Below are 20,552 nucleotides of genomic sequence, written 5' to 3'. Positions count from 1 at the left end.
TGTGGGCTGGTCTACACTGAATTGCTGTAGCTACATCTCTCAAGGATCTGAAAATCAACACCTCTGAGTCATAGTTAAGCCAACCTAAGCCACTGCATAGACAAGAATTCTTCTGTTGACCTAGCTACCGCCTTTTGGAGAGAAGGATTAACTATAGTGATGGAGAACCCCTCCTATCATTGTAGTAAAGCATTCTGGTTTTAGATTAACTGTTTTTCCCATATACAGTCTTGCAGTGTGTATCTTTATTATCTTGTTTAGGAGCACTGGAAGATTATCCTATAAGTCATAGAATCGTAGGACTGGAAGAGACCATAAAATCCAGTCCCATGCACTCATGGCAGGACTAAGTATTATCTAGACCATCCCTGACAGGTGTTTGGCTAACCTGCTCTTAAAAATCTCTAATAATGGAGATTCCACAACCTCCTGAGGGAATTTATTCCAGTGCTTAAACACTCCGACAGTTAGGACGTTTTTCCTAATGTCCAACCTAAACCTCCTTTGCTGCAATTTAAACCCATTGCTTCTTGTCCTATTTTCTCCCTCCTCCTTATAACAACCTTTTATTTACTTGAAAATTGTTATCATGTCCTCTTACGGTCTTCTCTTCTCCAGACTAAGCAAAGCCAATTTTTTCAATCTTCCCTCAGAGGTCATATTTTCTAGACCTTTAATCGTTTTTTTTTTTTGTTCTTCTCAGGACTTTCTCCAGTTTGTCCACATCTTTTTTGAAATGTGGCACCCAGAACTGGACACAATACACCAGATGAGGCCTAATCAGTACAGAATAAAGTGTAATAATTCCTTCTTGTGTCTTGCTTAACAACACTTCTGCTAATACATCCACGAATGATCTTTCTTTCTTTCTTGCAGCAGTGTTACACTGTTCACTCATATTTACCTTGTGATCCACTCTGACCCCCAGATCCCATTCCACAGTACTCTTTCCTAGGTAGTAATTTCCCATTTTGAATGTATGCAACTTCATTGTTCCTTCCTAAGTGGAGTACTTTGCATTTGTCCTTATTGAATTTCATCCTATTTACTTCAGATCATTTCTCCAGTTTGTCCAGCTCATTTTGAATTTTAATCTAATCCTCCTTGCAATCCCTCCCAGCTTGGTATCATCCACAAACTTTATAACTGTACTCTCTGTGCCATTATCTAAATTATTGATGAAAATATTGAACAGAACCAGACCCAGAACTGATCCCGGTGGGGCCCCAATCGCTATGCCCTTGACTGTGAGTCACTGATATCTACTCTCTGGGAATGGTTTTCTAGCCAGTTTTGCACCCACCTTATAGTAGCTCCATCTAAGTTGCATTTCCCTAGTTTGTTTATGAGAAGGTCATGTGAGACAGTATCAAAAGTCTTGCTCAAGTCAAAATAAAGCACATTTGGTTTCTATTAATTCCATTTTCTTTAATAGGGAACACTAACAGTGGGCGGTTAATGTGATGCAACCAACATCATCACAAAGCCATAGCTGGCAAAGCATGTGTCATGGAGGAGGTCATAAGTATTTGACACTACTTTAACTTCTTGTGATAGTAAAAATAAAAACAAAATGTTGCTGCTGCTGCTAATGTGTTGTACGCAGGAAAAGAATGTTACATTCCTTAGCCAAAGATCAGATGAAGGGCCAAATCCTTGTGAAATGGTGAAGCAGCCCAGATACAGAAAGGGGCCTGATGTCTGCTTTGATAACGATAAGGGGGTAAGGTTGAACTCTTAAGTCATTAAGATTCTGAGATAGTGTCTTTCCATGTAAAAGCAGTTATAGGAGATGTTTCAGAACAACAATAAAACCTGTGTTCTAGTGTACCTGACATCTGATTATGTAACCTATCTCTCATTAAACATACTCTTCGCTCTGAACCATAGTCACTTTATTTCAAATGTTCCATGATTAACAGAAAATTAACAGCTGCTTTCTTATCTGCCTTTCTCGTAAACACTGCACTTTCACACATGATTCCTGGCAATAGTAGTAAGTCAAGAAATCTAGTGCTCTGCACATGATGGTGCCAAAGACAATTCCCCCATGGCTCTGAGAAGCACTCAGATGGTTATCCTGGTTATTTCTCTAATCTATAAGCTTTGTTCATTTGTATTTCTGAATACTGAAAAGATACACAGGGCCAGATTTTTAAAGGCAGCTAAGCACCTAAATGCCTTTAAAAATCTGGACCTTAAAACATTCTATTTCAGGATGTCATGCCTCTTAGGAATACAAATCCGTTCTTCAGGGAAGAAAAAATTGAGGGATAATTTGTTAGCCTTTTCACTTTCATTTTTAAATATTGTATGAAATAGAGAAAAGCAATCCAAAATGTTATGTCAAATCTTAACTGATAGATTGTTGAACTGTGTGTTATCTAAAAATGCAAATCTCAGTGGTTACTCCTTATCTATAATGCTGTCTTCTCTCAGGGCCCAATCATGCAAGGTGAAGAGAGCTCTCTAGCCTTCAGGGAAGACAGTGGGTATTGAGGGTACTTGGCATTTTGAAGCATTTGACCCCAAAACTGTAGATGTAATTTTTTTAGAAGCTGTTTTTACACCAAATGAGTTAATAGCTATGAAGGGTTTCAGAAGGCAATTTAATATTAAATTTTTACTTTTTTAAGAACTATTCATTGTTTCACGTTGAATATCTGTCTACATTCCTAAACCTGTCCTTCCCTTAGTTAGTAGCCAGATATCTAGAGGGGTTATTTTCAACCAAGAGGACCAGACAAATGGTTATGTAAAAGCAGTTGCCAGCATCACTGTTTGATCCTATTGTTATAATGTGCTGAGTGTTGATATAGCTAAATCCAAGGAGACATAATGTCTCAGATGTTCATGATGCTTACGCAAGCCTAAGCCTTGGGAGTGAATGCATTTTCTTTCAAACCCTCTTGTGTTTACAAACAAAGTATTATGTTAAAAAAAAACCACCTTTCTTTTTGATCAGCAATTGCAAAAAAAATTGGCTTCCACAGAGACTGAAAAACAGTCAGAAACATATAAACTTTTCCAACAGATGTCAGTCCAGGTGTTATTGTGTGTGAAAGTACAACTCTTGCTCACTAGCTTGATGTGCTAATTGATGTGTAAATCATGTGTTCTCTGTAACAGTGGACTATTTTGGTTAAGTTTATTTGCAGTATTCACTATGATTCTCTTGCTCTTGAGTGGATGCTTTCACATTAACTCTGCTAACTGCCAGCAAACTGCATGAAATCTCATCTTGTATGTCTTTTTTTCCTGTGTTTTCTTTCCTTTCCTCTACTTGCTACTTTGCCTGTTGTTAATAGGATCAGCCTATATGCACAACGAGTCGTGCCTCTGCCATGATGTCCGCTCCTATCTTCATTTTTCTGCAAGTTTTCATATGGTGTGGATGGTCAGTTACTTCCTCTAATTTTTGTTTTGTTTTGTTTTGGTTCTTTGCATAAAAAAGTAAAAATCTTTTTTACTATAAGCCCATGAAAGAAAATTAAATGAAATGGGTCCCCAAAACAGCAACCTGGAACAAATTCCTGTAGCAATTTAAGTAAAAATTAAAAAGCCCTGTCAATCAGAATGAATAGAACTGTGGGGATTGCCCCCATAGAGTCAGGAACCTGCCTGCTCTGAAGGGCTGCAATATCTGAACTTCTTTCATATCGCTGTCATTACCTTCCATGCTAGCCCTTCAAAATGTTTATTGCTTCCTATGCTCCTGGTAAAGATGAAAATGAGGAAGAAGAAAAAGAAGACATCTAGGACAAAGTTTCTGCATAGAAATAAGCAGAGGTACAAAGTAGTTGGAAGAGACTACAGTTCCTGAAAATCTAAAACTATACATGGCACAGCATAACTGAATGCTGTCTTTAGGGTTTGCCGTGGGGACAGGGTAACTCAGTGGTTTGAGCACTGGCCTGCTAAACCCAGGGTTATGAGCTCCATCTTTGAGGGAGCCATTTAGGGATCTGGGGCAAAATCAGTACTTGGTCCTGCTAGTGAAGGCAGGGGGCTGGACTTGATGACCTTTCAAGGTCCCTTCCAGTTCTAGGAGATAAATAAAATTAACAGAGATATACCTATTTATTTTAACATTAGGAGAAGTTCACAGTGTTGCTAAGCCCACACAGAGGTTGATGATCAAAGTAATAACACTCATTGCTTGTTATTAGGCATAAAAAATTGTTTCCTTTTTTTAACCTAATATCCAGCAAAACACAGTGTCATTGGCTAGTAAAGATATAGGAGAACTTTTGCTTCTAATAAAAATATTGATATTTGTTTCAGAACACAAGATTCAGCAGTATGAGTCTAGACTAGTGATTCTCAAAGCCAGTCCACCACTTGTTCGGGGAAAGCCCCTGGCAGGCCAGGCCGGTTTGTTTACCTGCCGTGTCCGCAGGTTCGGCCGATCATGGCTCCCACGGCCGTGGTTCGCCGCTCCAGGCCAATGGGGGCTGCAGGAAGCAACGCGGACTGAGGGATGTGCTGCCTGCCCTTCCTGCAGCCCCCTTTCCTCAGTGGCAGGTAAACAAACCAGCCCAGACTGCCAGGGGCTTTCCCTGAACAAGCCGTGGACTGGCTTTGAGAACCACTGGTCTAGAACACTAGTGTATGGTAACATCAGGGTTCATAAAGAAAGCTCAGTCTTTTACTCCATGTTATGTTTATTAGTTTGGAAACTCTGAGCTACCATTATTGCTAATATACCAAAGCACCGATGATCTGAGTAACATCCTAAAGTATGTTCCTCGTATGGTGGAAGTGTGTCAAAATATAGATAGCAGTATTGGTATAACTTCTTAGCAGCCCACTAGAGGGAGATACTACCATGACTATTATTGTAAAGCTAACAATGAAAAGAACAAAGAGAATCATTGTTATAATGGAAATTAAGTTTCAATGTTAAAGTACAGTAGATACATTAAATTTGTTTATAAGTGTTCTAAAAAATTTTCAGCGATGTTTTAGATAATTTTTTGGAAGGTTAAGTACATAGAATTATGGTGATAGGGTGATATTTATAACTAGGTAAAAAAAATAAAATCAGTTGTAAGAGTTCATCTTCTTTAGTGTTGGAAAAAGCTAAATCACTTGGACGTCAATAAAAAAAAACTTCATGCTCAGTTTGATAGCTTTTTTTTTCCCCTGGGCTTCACATAATGTATTAAATCAGGGGCTGGCTAGGGTGACCAGACAGCAAGTGTGAAAAATCAGGACAAGGGGTGAGGAGTAATAGGAGCCCATAAGAAAAAAAAAAACCCAAGAATCGGGACTGTCCCTATAAAATCAGGACATCTGGTCACCCTAGGGTGGGCAAACTTTTTGGCCTGAGGACCACATTGGGTTTCAGAAATTGTATGGAGTGCCAGTTAGGGGAGGCACAGCCTCCCCTACCAGCCTGCTTCCCCTGCCCCCTATCTGACCCCCCCACACACTTCTCACCCCCTGACAGCCCCCCCCAGGACCCCTGCCCCATACACAGCATCTCCCTGTCCCCTAACTGCCCCCCTAACTCCCACCCCTGACTGCCCCCTGCTGCCCCATCCAACCCCTCCTCTCCTTTCTGACTGCACCCCACAGGGATCCCTGCCCCATCCAACTACCCCTTCTCCCTGCCTGCCCCGGAACCCCCAGCCCCATTTAACCCCCTTGTTCCCCACCCTCTGACCACCCGTGGCCCCTGACCACTCCCCAAACTCCCCTACCCTCTATCCTACCCCCTACCCCTTTCCCTGCCCCCTTACCGCACTGCCCGGAGCACTGGTGCCTGGTGGCATGGCTGCACCATGACAGGCAGCCGCGCCACCTACTGTGCAGCACAGAGCACCGGGTCAGGCTGGGCTCTGGAGCTGCACTGCCCCAGGAGCTCACAATCCTGCTTCCCAGAGCATTGCATCCGTGGCACAGTGAACTGAGGTTGTGAGGGAGGGGCAGGGGCTACCCTCCTGGGCCAGGGGCTAAGGGGTCGGACAGAAAGGTCACATGGCCTGGATGTGGCCGTAGTTTGCCCACCTCTGTATTAAACAGTTTCATGACTAGCAAACATAGGAAGTTAAATAGGTGCAGCTCAAGATTGGGAGGAAGAATTAAAGTTCCTCTCCAACATCAGCCCCATGTAAAACATGAAGACCAGATGCTGACATCTTTACTCACATTGAGTAGCGCCTTGCTCTATAAGTAGCTTTATTGAAATCAAGTAAGGTATTAATCATACATAAGGTTAGCAGAATCTGCCCAAAAATTAAATTGCTAAGGGCCTAATCCAGTGTCAGCATACCAAAACTCCCATGGAAGCAGAACCTTACAACACAACTTCAGATGGATTCTCAGCAGCAGTAGATGGAAACTAGGCAAGATGCAAAGTTAACTTTTTGTTTCTCAGTCCAGTTTCCAGCCCTTAATAATTCTGTGACTTTGGGTCAGGCTCTCATCTGGTGTAAATCTGTATAGCTCTGTTAAAGTCACTGAAACCAAAACTGATTTACACCATTTGACAATCTGGTTAATGAATAATAGCTTTCTTTTTGGGAGGGCACAGCAAAAGGGGTTATCCATGTTATATACTTGTACTTAGTTGCTTTAAAAAAAAAGGAAAACGACATGGAAGTGTCAGAGCACGGCTGTAAGATAGTCAGCTCCCTCGACTCCCACCAAAGCCAGTGGGTGCTGTGAGACTACTTAACATGTTGCAGGATTGCACTAAATTGAATTTTTCATTTGTGAAATGGACTGCCAGTGAAATGATAAGCGCATCACAAGAAAAGTCACTAATATTGCACCAAAAAAACTTTCAATAGGGTGAGTGAGGTGACAACTGTTTTCCAAAAAAAGGCATATAGTCTAGCGATTTTAATACAGGACTTCTTGATCAGGACAGTTCGAAAGTAGTACACAGGAATTATGGCTCCATCTAGTGGCAGAAAATAGCCCAACGTTTACATATGACCAAGAATTGCCCTCAAACTCAGTTGTCCTTTGCCGAATCAAGGAGCTTTCCTTACAACATGCAGCTTTCAAAATGTCTTCTATATATGTTAAAAAGTCAAGATTGTAAGCTCTTTAGAGCAGGGAACTTCATTTTTGTTGTGGGTTTATAGAGCACCTAACACAATGGGGGTCCTGGTCCATGACAGAGCCTCCTCAGTGCTATTGCAATACAACTAATTAATAATAATAATATTTTATAACATGAATTTAAGTTTAGTTGTTGTGTGCTTCTGAAGTATTTGTATGTTTCTTTGACAGCCCATGCTATCCCCCAGTAGATTGATACATTTACTTTGATGTAAATGTGTGGCTATGTAAAAACATTGACTGCTAACATGAAGATACTAAATTAGGATGGTATAATATAGTCAGAAAATAAGCCTATATAAAGTTATCGTGGTAGGACTGCCTAACTAGGGGAAATAGTGTTTGGATTTGTCTCTCTTCCCACTCTTTCCTCTCAACCCTTGATGTCAAGGCGAACTGGCATCTCTCGAGGCATCTAGATAGACTTTTGTGTAGTGCTGGGGAGGAGCTGGTAGTCATGGTACATGTAGGTACCAATGACATAGGAAAGGGTAGGAGAGACATCCTGGAGGCCAAATTTAGGCTGCTGGGGAAGAGACTGAATCCAGGACCTCTATGGTGGCATTCTCAGAAATGCTCCCAGTTCTATGCGCAGGGTCAGGTAGACAGGCAGAGCTTCAGATTTTCAATGCATGGATGAGATGATGGTGTTGAGAGAAGGGGTTTAGATTCATTAGGAAACGGGGAAACTTTTGGGATAGAGGGAGCCTATATAGGAGAGATGGGCTCCACCTAAACCAAAATGGAACCAGACTGCTGGCACTTAACATTAAAAAGGTTGTAGAGCAGCTTTTAAATTAAGAGATGGGGGGAAAACAACTGCTGCAGAGGAGCACATGGATCGGACAGAGACTTCTCTTAGAGGAGAGTCTATTGATAGAGATTCTCTAGGTTTTAGTCAGGAGGAGAGGATGGAAGAGGATAAAGTGTGGGCCAGGTTAGATGAGAAACTTTCACATAAAAAAGAATCAGACTCATCAGAAAAGGGCAGACAAATAAACAGAGACAATTTTTTAAAGTGCTGGTATATAAATGCTAGAAGTCTAAATAATATAGACTGCGTCATGTTAAAGGAGGATATTGATATAATAGGCATCTGTCATAACATTTTTCCCAGATCTGGACCTTAGCGTCCAAAATATGGGTGTTAGCATGAAAACCTCCAAGCTTAGTTACCAGCTTGGACCTGGTAAAGCTGCCACCACCCAAAAAATTAGAGTGTTTTGGGGCACTCTGGTCCCCCAAACAACCTTCCCTGGGGACCCCAAGACCCAAATTCCTTGAGTCTTACAACAAAGGGGAATAAACTGTTCCCCCCCCTTCTCCCTTCCAGGTGTTCCCTCCCTGAGTTCCTGGAGAGATACACAGAAGCAAGCTCCGTGAATCTAAACAGAGGGACTCCACCCTCCCCGTTTCCAGTCCTGGAAACACAAGTACTTCCCTCTTCACCCAGAGGGTATGCAAAGTCAGGCTTAGTAAATCTAACACAAAGAGATTTTCCCCCTGACTTCTTCCTCCCACCAATTCCCTGGTGAGATGCAGACTCAATTCCCTGGAGTTCCCACTAAAGAAAAAACTCCAACAGGTCTTAAAAAGAAAACTTTATATAAAAAGAAAGAAAAAATACATAAAAATGGTCTCTCTTCATTAAGGTGACAAGTACAGGGTCAATTGCTTAAAAGAAATATGAATAAACAGCCTTATTCAAAAAGAATACAATTCAAAACATTCCAGCAACTATACACATGTAAATACAAAAGAAAACAATATAAACCTATGATCTTCCTATCTTTGTACTTACAACTTGGAAACAGAAGATTAGAAAGCCAGAAGACAGAAAGATCACTCTCAGAGCCGAGAGGGTCAGACACAAGACAAAGAACAAAAAACTCAGACACAAACTTCCCTCCACCCAGATTTGAAAAAGTCTTGTTTCCTGATTGGTCCTCTGGTCAGGTGTTTCAGGTTACTCCTTTCCAGGTGAAAGAGACATTAACCCTAAATGCTAGAAGTCTAAATAATATAGACTGCGTCATGTTAAAGGAGGATATTGATATAATAGGCATCACAGAAACCAGGTGGACCGAGGACAGCCAATGGGACACAATCATTCCAGGGTACAAAATAAATCGGAAGGACAGAACAGGTCGTGGATGGAGGGGGGGGGGGAGAGTGGCACTGTATGTGAAAGAAAATGTAGAATCAGATGAAGTGAAAATCCTAAGTGAATCACATGTTCCATAGAATCTCTATGGATAGTAATTCCATGCTCTAATAAGAATATAACAGTAAGGATCTATTATCGACCACCTGACCAGGACATTGATAGTGACGATGAAATGCTAAGGGAAATTAGAGAGGCTATCAAAATTAAGAACTCAATAATAGGGGGGAGTTCAGTTATCCCCATATTGACTGGGAACATGTCACCTCAGGACAAAACGCAGACACAAAATTTCTCGATACTTTAAATGACTGCTTCTTGGAGCAGCTGGTACGGGAACCCACAGGGGGAGAAACAACTCTCGATTTAGTCCTGAGTGGAGCGCAGGAGCTGGTCCAAGAGGTAACTATAACAGGACCACTTGGAAATAGTGACCATAATATAACAACACTTAACATCCCTGTGGTGGGAAGAACACCTCAACAGCCCAGCACTATGGCATTTAATTTCAGAAAGGGGAACTATGCAAAAATGAGGATGTTAGTTAAACAGAAATTAAAAGGTACAGTGACTAAAGTGAAATCCCTGCAAGCTGCATGGACGCTTTTCAAAGACAACATAATAGAGGCCCAATTTCAATATATACCCCAAATTAAAAACCACAGTAAAAGAACTAAAAAAGAGCCACCGTGGCTTGGCTTAACCTTGTAAAAGAAGCAGTGAGATGAAAAAAGTCATCTTTTAAAAAGTGGAAGTCAAATCCTAGTGAGGTAAATAGAAAGGAACATAAACACTGCCTAATTAAGTGTAAAAATATAATAAGAAAAGTCAAAGAGAAGTTTGAAGAACAGCTAGCCGAAAACTCAAAAGGTAATAAAATTTTTTGGTGTACATCAGAAGCAGGAAGCCTGCTAAACAACCAATGAGGACCCTGGATGATTGATACACAAAAGGACGATAAAGTCATTGCAGAGAAACTACATGGATTCTTTGCTTCAGTCTTCACAGCTAAGGATGTTAGGGAGATTCCCAAACCTGAGCCGGCTTTTGTAGGTGACAAATCGGAGGAACTGTCACAGATTGAGATGTCACTAGAGGAGATTTTGGAATTAACTGATAAGTCACCAGGACCAGATGGCATTCATCTAAGAGTTCTAAAAGAACTCAAATGTGAAGTTGCGGGACTTAACTATGGTTTGTAACCTATCCTTTAAATCGGTTTCTGTACTCAAAGACTCGAAGATAGCTAATGTAACGTCAATATTTAAAAAGGGCTCTAGAGGTGATCCCGGCAATTACAGACCGGTAAATCTAACATCAGTACCGGGCAAATTAGTCGAAACAATAGTAAAGAATAAAATTGTCAGACATCTATAAGAACATAAATTGTTGGGCAAAAGTCAACATGGTTTCTGTAAAGGGAAATCGTAATTAAGAACTCAATAATAGGGGGGAGTTCAATCTATTAGAGTTCTTTGAAGGGGTCAAACAAATATGTGGACAAAGGGGATCCAGTGGACATAGTGTACTCAGATTTCCAGAAAGCCTTTGACAAGTTCCCTCACCAAAGGCTCTTACGTAAATTAAGTTGTCATGGGATAAGAGGGAAGGTCCTTTCATGGATTGAGAAGTGGTTAAAGACAGGGAACAAAGAGTAGGAATGAATGGTAAATTCTCAGAATCCCCCAAGGGTCAGTTCTAGGACCAAACCTATTCATCTTTTTCATAAATGATCTGGAGAAAGGGGTAAAAAGTGAGGTGGCAAAGTTTACAGATGATTCTAAACTGCTCAAGATAGTTAAGACCAAAGCAGACTGCAAAGAACTTCAAAATGATCTCACAAACCTAAGTGATTGGGCAACAAAATGGCAAATGAAATTTAAATGTGGATAAATGTAAAGTAATGCACATTGGAAGAAATAACCCCAACTATACATACAAATGATGGTGGCTAATTTAGCTACAACAAATCAGGAAAAAGATCTTGGAGTCATTGTGGATAGTTCGCTGAAGACATCTACGCAGTGTCCAGTGGCGATCAAAAAGCAAACAGGATGTTAGGAATCATTAAAAAGGGGATAGAAAATAAGACGGAGGGTATCTTATTGCCCTTATATAAATCCATGGTACGCCTACATCTTGAATACTGTGTACAGATATGGTCTCCTCATCTCTGTAGATGAGCAGACTCTCTTTCGCACTCCAGAGCGCCCTCTGCAGGCCAGTGATACACCTGTCCACTGGCCCCCATGTCCTTCCCTGGACCCAGTGTCCTTTCACATGGGGTGCTGCCCCTTGGCAGTAACCCCTTTCTCTCAGGGTCTCCCTACCCTGGGAAACCCCCATCCTGTATCCCCACCTCGCCTCAGTATACGGCTACTGCCAGTCATTGTCCAGCCCCTGAGGCAGACTGCAGTATCAGCCTACCAGGGCCGGCTCCAGGCCACAGTGCGCCAAGCACGTGCTTGGGGCGACATGCCGCGGGGGGCGCTCTGCTGGTTGCCGGGAGGGCGGCAGGAGACTCCGGTGGACCTCCCGCAGGCGTGCCTGCGGAGGGTCCGTCGGTCCCGTGGCTCCAGTGGAGCATCCGCAGGCACGCCTGCGGGAGGTCCACCTGAGCCGCGGGACCAGCAGACCCTCCGCAGGGACGCTTGTGGGAGGTCCACCAGAGCCACGGGAGTGGCGAGCAGCAGAGCGCCCCCCGTGGCGTGCCGCTGTGCTTGGGGCAGCGAAATGGGTAGAGCCGGCCCTGCAGCCTACTCATCACTGGCAAGGTTGGGTTTGGACCTGCTGCCTTGCCCTACCCTCGGGCTGTCCTCTGCAACCCCCAGTACCTGTTGGCCTTCTGCTAGGCTGCAGCCTGGGGCTTTCCAGGCTGGAGCTCCCCAGCTCCTCTGCCTTTCCCCAGCCCTGCTTCACTCAGGTACCCTGTGTCCAGCTCCCTGCAGCCAGGCCTATCTCCACCTATAGCTAGAGAGAGACTGTTCTGCCCCTGGCTTCTCTACCTTTATAGGGCCAGCTGATTCTGTTTCAGGTGTGGCCCCAGCTACAGCCCCTTCCCCCAATCAGCCCAGACTAAAAGCTGCTTTCTCCAGCCACAGCCCGCTCCCAGGACTGTTTTTAACCCTTCAGGGCAGGAGCGGGGGTCCACCCCGCTACAATCTCAAAAAAGATATACTGGCACTAGAAAAGGTTCAGAGAAGGGCAACTAAAACGATTAGGGGTTTGGAATGGGTCCCATATGAGGAGAGATTAGAGAGGCTAGGACTTTTCAGCTTGGAAAAGAGGAGATTAAGGGGGGGCATATGATAGAGGTACATAAAATCATAACTGATGTAGAGAAAGTAAATAAGGAAAAGTTATTTACTTATTCCCATAATACAGGAACTAGTGGCACCAAATGAAATTAATGGGCAGCAGGTTTAAAACAACTAAAAGGAAGTTCTTCTTCATACACCACACAGTCAACTTATGGAACTCCTTGCCTGAGGGGGCTGGGAAGGTTCGGACTATAACAGGGTTTAAAAGAGAACTGTATAAATTCATGGAGGTTAAGTCCATTAATGGCTATTAGCCAGGATGGGTAAGGAAGGGTGTCCCTAGACTCTGTTTGTCAGAGGGTGGAAATGGGTGACAGGAGAGAGATCACTTGAGCATGGCCTGTTGGGTTCACTCCCTCTGGGGCACCTGGCATTGGCCACTGTTGATAGACAGGATACTGGGCTAGATGGACCTTTGGTCTGACCCAGTATGGCCATTCTTATGGTCTTATGTTATGTTCTTATGATTTTTGACTACAGGAAGGCTCACACTGCTAGCAGGGAAAGAAAGTTGCAAAAAAGGATTCTTGGTGGTGAGGGAAAATCCATGCTACAAATGATTAATAAAAAGGTAACAGGGAAAAAATGCCCCTGTTAAAACATCCTGTTTCAGGACTGAGTAGTGTTATAAATTGGAAAAGAGCAGGTCCAATGTCTGACAGTGCTGGCAGATGGGAAGAAGTGTGTGAAAATTATGTGTAAATAACAGAATGATTGTGAAAGAAAGAGAAGTTCTGGGCAGCCTTCCATGAAGTTACATTCTTTGAAAAGGTTATCCAGCTGTTTTCTGGAGCAGGAAAAGGAGTGTGGAAGCAGCTTGCTATCAAATGATCTAAAACTAATTCTTGGGGGAAAATAACAGAGATGGCCATGACTCAGAGATTCTTCATCACTATGTTTTACTCTTATGGATGCGCTTATACAAGGAATCTTGGGGTGAAGGTTCACATAAAATTCCAGAACAATTAAGTTCCTTTAGTGGAGTTGGTGAGTGAGGGAAAACAGCTTCACTGAGTCTGATTCTGCTGCCACACCATTTATTTACTGGTGTGATTCCATTTGTTTCAGTGGTGCCACCCCTTTCGTGTAAATCAGAATAGAATCAGTCTCTCGCTTATTCCTCCTCTCACCTCTCTTTCGTCAGCCTTGATTGTTTCCCATATCTACACAGTTACAGCACATACGAACCTTGCCAATTACAATACACATTGTTGGGGAAAAAACACAAATAATTTAAATCAGTATCACTGATTTCTTCCTTATCATAGATAATCCACCTTTGATTAGGACGGAAAAAGCAAGCTGACTCTCACAGAAGATGGCTTCAGGAATGGTCATGAGCAAAATTGTGAAGATACGTGCTCCACTATGAGTTGGCTTTTAGGCTCAGAAACTCCAGATGATTAAAGTCAGAAACAACCTGCAAAACCCAAAAGAGTAAAAGCTCACTAATTTAAAAAAAAAATAGATGCATCTTATATGTTTTTAGACTTGTACTGCCGAACTCAACCAACCATGGTATGGGTGTCTTATATATTCTCTCCTGTCTGAGATTTTGTTACCCCTCAGTTTCTGAGCCATCTTCCATGCTCTCAGACAGTGAGACTCTCTGAAATAGAAGTGGCATGCAGTCAAAACACTGCATTTTTCAGTCTGTCAGGTGCAGCACTGTTAATGTAATGTGCCAGAATAGTGCATATTATTTATGAGTCTCATATAGACAATGGAAAGCTACAACACATCAAGGATATCCACAGTGTGATCTTCCCAGCCATCTGCTCTAACACAAAGGTGAAGGAAAAACTGAATACTGAGTAATTCCTATAGGTGGACATCCACCTAGTTCACCAGTATCCTAACCAGATGCTATTTTCACTAATCTGACACATTCCCTTTCATATTATACCCAGTTTTGCTTTAAGCCCAGGGCTTTCCTATGTGCTTTATCTAAGAAGTGAGTTGTGCCCCTTCCTGCCAATGTCCAGCTGCAGACACCCTCATTCTGTACTTAAAGATCTCAAACTTTCAAACTTATCAATAGCATAAACCATGTCTTGGGATATACCTCCTTTGCAGCGTTTCAGTGATGTGAGACTAAGTATCAAGAATTGTGCTATTGAGTATTGTTTGTTGATGAATCCATATCAGAAAAAAGCATCACTGATAATGGCCTTTCTAATGGTGCTCACTTTAAGGAAGAAACTTATGCAACAGAGAACACTCTTCACTTATTTGTTGACCAGCAACCTTTGGAATTTTGAACTTCTAGGGTACAATCAACAAAACGTCAAGCTCCTAGAACTGAAGCTGACAAATGAAAGGAGTAGTCTGCTGCTACTGGTAAAGAACAAAAGCAAATGCAAGGCATTTTCTTTGCAAGGAATGACATAACAATTTTAGAAGCACTTTAATACTTATAAAAAAATATTCCTGGTCTTCCACTAACCTGGCTTGTCTTGGCAGTTCAACCTCTTGGAGCAGTGAAAAAAACACAGGATCTCCCATCTTCCCCTCTGAACTAACTCCATGATTTTCCAGAGAGAGGTTTTAAAATCTGTCTGAGAAGTGTTGTTGCAAACCAAGTTTTTAGGTAGATAATGGCTAAAACACTCTATCTACAGATTAAGGATTTTTCAAAACCAGGCCCTTTGATGGTTCTTGTAATACAGGTGGCTCATTTCATGTTTAACTACACTGGTAAGAGGACTTAGAACCCTGCAGGGAAATGGTGACTGTGACAGGTGTGGCTCATTAACTCCACCATGGTATAAGTGAGTGGCTCTTTGGGCAGAGAAAACAGGGGTCTAGGTTGGAGAAATCTTTGCAGGGAACCTTAGGAGGAGCCAAGTTTAGGACAAAAGCTTCGGTTGAAGTTTATTTTAGTTATATGTTATTGGAGTTGCCAAACCCCATAAGTCTGAACATAATACAATGGGCCAGACCCTCATGTGGTCTAAATCAAAATAGCTTCAATGGAGCTAAACCAGATTACACCAGCTGCAAGTTTGGCCCAGCAAACGTAGTTCTAAGATCTAGAGGCAGGGGCTGTGTCTTTGTCTTCTACAGCACAGATCAGTCTTTCAGTGCATTTCCAACACTGAATAATAAGCTTTCCAATCGGCATACTCTGAGCATTTCATTTTGCAGGAGCCAGATATAACTTACTCCATCTGTGATGAGATATTTAAGAAGGTAGACAGAGAGCATAAATAAAGAGAGCATGGGTCCTTCTCACCTTGATACAGAATAAAACCACTGCAAAATCTAAAAGCTTTGCCTGCTGGAGTGGTGCATAGGTCTGTAAGCTCATTTACTGAGCTACCTGAGAAACTCTGTGGCATAAGAGGAAATCCTCAGGTGGTACTGACTGGGGGGGAGAGAGAACATGGCTGGAGCACCTACTGGTCCCTGGGTAGTCAGGCATAAATTACACCAGCCTGGGGACTTGAGGAACCATAAGGGTGTCATAAAGCCACTTCAGTTACCCTCTGCTTCCAGTGCATCAAGTGCATCTCAGCCAAATCAGGAGTTAGGGCTGTGATCCTAAGGACATCTGTTACACTGACAGACCCGGGTCTTCGGCAGGCAGGATCGTACCTGGGACCTCTGGAGCTTACTGCATGAGCCAAAAGCCACATGGCTGTTAGCTAAGGCCGTAGTGCAGACTCAGTCTCTCTCTCTACGTGGTGACTCAGTCTCTCTCTCTCTATGTGGTCTTGGTGCCACTAGATGGGACAGAACACCACACCCAGAAGGTGTGTGGATTACACATCCACAAATATTTTAAATATTTCATCCATGACAGTTAAACCACAGGCAATTTAGGGGCATCTCTAGAGGGAGAGGAAGGGGCTGGAGGGATGGTGCAGTCCAAGAGCTATGATCCCTGGTTGGCATAAGGAGCCCTTGGGGGCCATTATCAGCTGGTGCTAGTTAGAGCGGTGTGAGGTCGAAAGTGGCCCCTAACCAGCACCAGAATTGGAGAACGTAATGGTGGTGTCTAGCTTGGCCAGACCTGAAGAGCAAGCCTTTGGAGTTTGCACAGGGTATTTAGTAAGTCAATACAAGATTTGATTCCAGCACTTGAATATAACTATATTTGGTGTGGCAGAGTACACTCCTTCTGAAGGTGTGCTCACAGAGAGAGTACTGGGAATGGCAATTTTTTGAAATAGGCTCCCTTGTCTTACCACCAAGATTTCACTGCTCTTCCATCTCTCCTTGCAGTAAAGTGGTGTTTGAAAAAAACCCAGTATTGTCAATGCAAAGAATTAAATACGTTAATTTTAGGCCAGATAAACAGAGTGATGTAGGGCTCACTAGTAGTTTCACAGTTACTTCTCATCTGAATGTGCACATATCCTGCATTTTTTATGGTGAGTGACCACTGTGAGTCTGGGAGTATTTGTCTTTGTTTTTACAAGGGTATTTTAGGTATACCTTCTATCACACTTTATGTAAAAATTCAGATTGTTGCCCCCAAGAATATTTGTAATGGCACTTTAGGGAAAACGATGTGTTTGAGATCAAAATCCATCCTGCAATGTAGTTCAACAAGTGACAGGCTAAAATGTAGATTATTTCATTAGAGAGTTAATGTCAACTGATGCTGAGCTATCTCATTTTCTTGCCAACAGGAAGATTCGTCAGACTGTGGTGGGGTCTCTGGACTGAGCCCATCACTCTGGTCTCTGATAGGAATCCAGTTTGTCCTGCTTTGGCTGTTATCTGGCAGCAGACATTGCCAGTTATGACCCTGTGAAACCAAAACCTGCATAACTAATCAAGACCCTGCCAAAATGTTTGCCCTCTGTTTCATTGTCAAAGGGTCAGCTATTCAGGCAGCAGAAGAACAGCAATGCCCGTAACTTGGTATCCGTCTATGTGAAAGATTCATAAAGGCACCCACAGTGGCTGCATGTTGGAGTGTCAGATCGTTAAACGTGTGAATGCTGCATCATCTCTGCCATCAGAACAGAATTCTATATGTGCTTTATTGAGGAATCTAAGATTTTTGTGTTCATTGTTGTATCGTTGATGACTTCATGTAAAAGGGCTCCTCTTAAAATAGTGTATGTATATGATTTCCATTTATTTTGATCTTAGCATTGAATTTGTTGCAAACCCTATATGCTTTTACATGAACACTTGTGAAATCACATTTCTTTAACCCTCCTCTTTTATTGTATTAATACCATTACAGCTGCTTTGAACATCAGTTGTGTCCAGAATATAAATAGTTGGCAGACTTCAGTTTGTACAAAACAGCTTACTGAATTGAAAATATTGGCTAGTCTTCTCCAGAAGTTCACCATGACTGAAATGCCTTACAATGAGTGGTTTATTCTGCCAAAATTAATCAAAACAGGCGGCTAGCTAAGTTTTGGTAGGTTCATAAACTGTTGGTTTTAAAATAAAATAAAACAAAGCAAGAAAGAAGCTAATGAATTTTGAAATATAAAGGCGTTTGCCAGTTTGATATTTTATCTAACCGAGTGATTTTCCTCCTGAACTCGGTGTCATGTCCCTTTCAGAAAGCTGTTAACTTCCATGTAACGATCAGTGCTCTCTTCGCAGCGCAGTTACGTAATGCTAGCCAAATCCTTCAAAATGCTCAAACGAAAAAGCTTGTGGATACAAAATGTCTTTGTGATTATTGAACGTTGGTTTCCAAGGGTATTTTGCATGACGATGCTGCTACTTTATTGTTTTTAAGTTTGTTTTCTTGAATGGTAGAGTATAGTCCATTGAAAAGGTAACTGAGTGATTCTTTTGTTGTGTGAGAAACTGAACACTGCAATGTGATGCAATTAAATAATCTTAAAGTATATTGTTAAACAGAGCTCTGAATATACTGTGCAATGACAAAGCTAAGAAAGTAGCGTAAATTTCATTGGCTGGACAAAAGGGATGAGATGGATTTTATACAGATTAGTGCTCTCACATGAAAACCTATGTACAGATATTTTAAGTATATAAAAATCAGATTTGACACATTTATTTTTGAAGAGTATATGTTGTTCTGAGATTCATGCCAGGTTCCCCTTTTGTTTTCATGACACGGTAGCACCCCTTCATGTTTAAAAGCCTACTGTTGCTATATTATATTGAATATAGCAAGCCTAGTAGAGCAAGATTTCCTGGCTGCTGAAATTAGAACGAAATCTGAACAAATGGGGAGCCTTGAATCTATATGTATGCACATTGATACTTGATTGTGAATAACAATAAAAAACAATTGTTTTATACAAACTTGTTGGTGATACAAATTGGTGCAGTAAATTATAATATTACACTGTAGAATAGTGTACTTGCAAAATATGATTTGCGCTTTTATCTAGTTTTCAGAACTAAACAGTATTGCAAGACAGCTAAACCAATGAATGTGCAACTCTGCTGACATTGTGCAATTCTGCTAACAGCTGCAATATGCTAATATTTACATGGTACAATACATTTGTTCTTTAAAAAATGAAAATGCAAAGCGTTGGTATGTATATGCTGGCAAATGACTACTATAATCTTGAACATGTCAAAAGCTTACAGAAATTATTAGGCATGCCTCAATATGCCATGAAAATTGAAGAAGCCACTCAAACCTATGGCATGGTTTACAAAATGAAATGACTACATGTAGCTGTGCCTATGATTGGTTGTTGTTTTTTTCATATTACCCTTGGTTCCAGCTGTGTATGTTCCCATGTTTAGGATTACAGTGCTGGGGAACATAAAAAAAACCTATTATTTAATTATCACAATTAACTGTTTAATATCTCTAAGAAATTCATTTGATTAAAAGTACAATTGACTGAGTTGGGTGTATCCAGTTCTCTAGTGAAAAGGAGCTGATTTCAGCAGCATGGGGTGAGGATAAGTGGGGAATTTCCTCTGCCAGTAGTGTTGCTGATAGGGCTGTCAAGCGATTTAAAAAAATTAATCATGATTAATCACACGATAAAAAACATTGTGATTAATTGCACTGTTAATTATAGAATAGGATTTATTGAAATATTTTTGGATGTCTACATTTTCAAATATATTGATTTCAATTACAACACAGAATACAAAGTTTACAGTGTTCACTTTATTTTTATTACAAATATTAACACTGTAAAAAACAAAAGAAATAGTATTTTTCACTTTACCTAATACAAGTACTGTAATGCAATCTCTGTACCATGAAAGTTGAACTTACAAATGTAGAATCATGTACAGAAAAAAACCTGCATTCAAAAACAAAACAATGTCAAATTTTAGAGGCTGCAAGTCTACTCAGTCCTACTTCTTCTTCAGCCAATTGCTTAGACAAACAAGTTTGTTTATGTTTGGAGCAGATAATGCTGCACACTTCTTGTTTACAATGTGACTTGAAAGTGAGAACAGGCATCCTTATGGCACTGTTGTAGCCGGTGTTGCAAGATATTTACGTACCAGACGTGCTAAAGATTCATATGTCTCTTCATTCTTCAGCCACCATTCCATGGGACACGCATCCATGCTGATGATGATTTCTGCTCAATAACAATCCAAAGCAGCTTTCTTTTTTGGTGGTTTGGGTACTGTAGTTTCTGCACCAGAGTGTTGCTTTTTTAAGACTTCTGAAAGCATGCTCCACACTTCATGCCTCTCAGATTTTGAAAGGCACTTTAGATTCTTAAACCTTGGGTTGAGTTCTGTAGCTGTCATTAGAAATCTCAGCATGATACCTTCTTTGTGTTTTGTCTAATCTGCAGTGAAAGCGTTCTTAAAATTAACAACATAGGCTGAGTCATCATCCAGGACTGCTATAACACGAAATATATGGCAGAATGCGCATAAAATGGAGCAGAGGACATACAGTTCTTCCCCAGGGAGATCAATCACAAATTTCCTTAACACTTTTTTTTAACGAGCGTCATCAGTGTGGTAGCATATCCTCTGGAATGGTGGCCGAAGCTTGAAGGGGCATATGAATGTTTAGCATATCTAGCATGTAAATACCTTACAATACCAAC

General features: G+C 41.4%; 1 protein-coding gene across 8 annotated transcripts in view; it reads left to right on the top strand.

The window, feature by feature from the left end:
- CACNA2D1 (calcium voltage-gated channel auxiliary subunit alpha2delta 1) overlaps positions 1-19,540 on the top strand; it is a 689,818-nt gene extending 670,278 nt beyond the window's left edge. For 5 of the 8 annotated variants that reach the window (XM_030560298.1, XM_030560027.1, XM_030560205.1 and 2 more), the window contains 3 exons: positions 1,641-1,723; positions 3,309-3,397; positions 17,196-17,322. In XM_030560298.1, coding sequence (XP_030416158.1) covers positions 1,641-1,723; positions 3,309-3,397; positions 17,196-17,232 — 209 coding nt within the window. In that variant the 3' untranslated portion in view covers positions 17,233-17,322. Of the gene's footprint in view, positions 1-1,640; positions 1,724-3,308; positions 3,398-17,195 lie in introns of all 8 variants that reach the window. The other 3 variants (XM_030560557.1, XM_030560387.1, XM_030560113.1) reach the window with 1 other exon arrangement.
- Positions 19,541-20,552: the final 1,012 nt, after the last annotated feature.

Source organism: Gopherus evgoodei, chromosome 1 (assembly GCF_007399415.2).
Source record: "Gopherus evgoodei ecotype Sinaloan lineage chromosome 1, rGopEvg1_v1.p, whole genome shotgun sequence".
Classification (NCBI taxonomy): Eukaryota; Metazoa; Chordata; order Testudines; family Testudinidae; genus Gopherus; species Gopherus evgoodei.
This window is presented reverse-complemented; position numbering and strand designations above follow the sequence as displayed.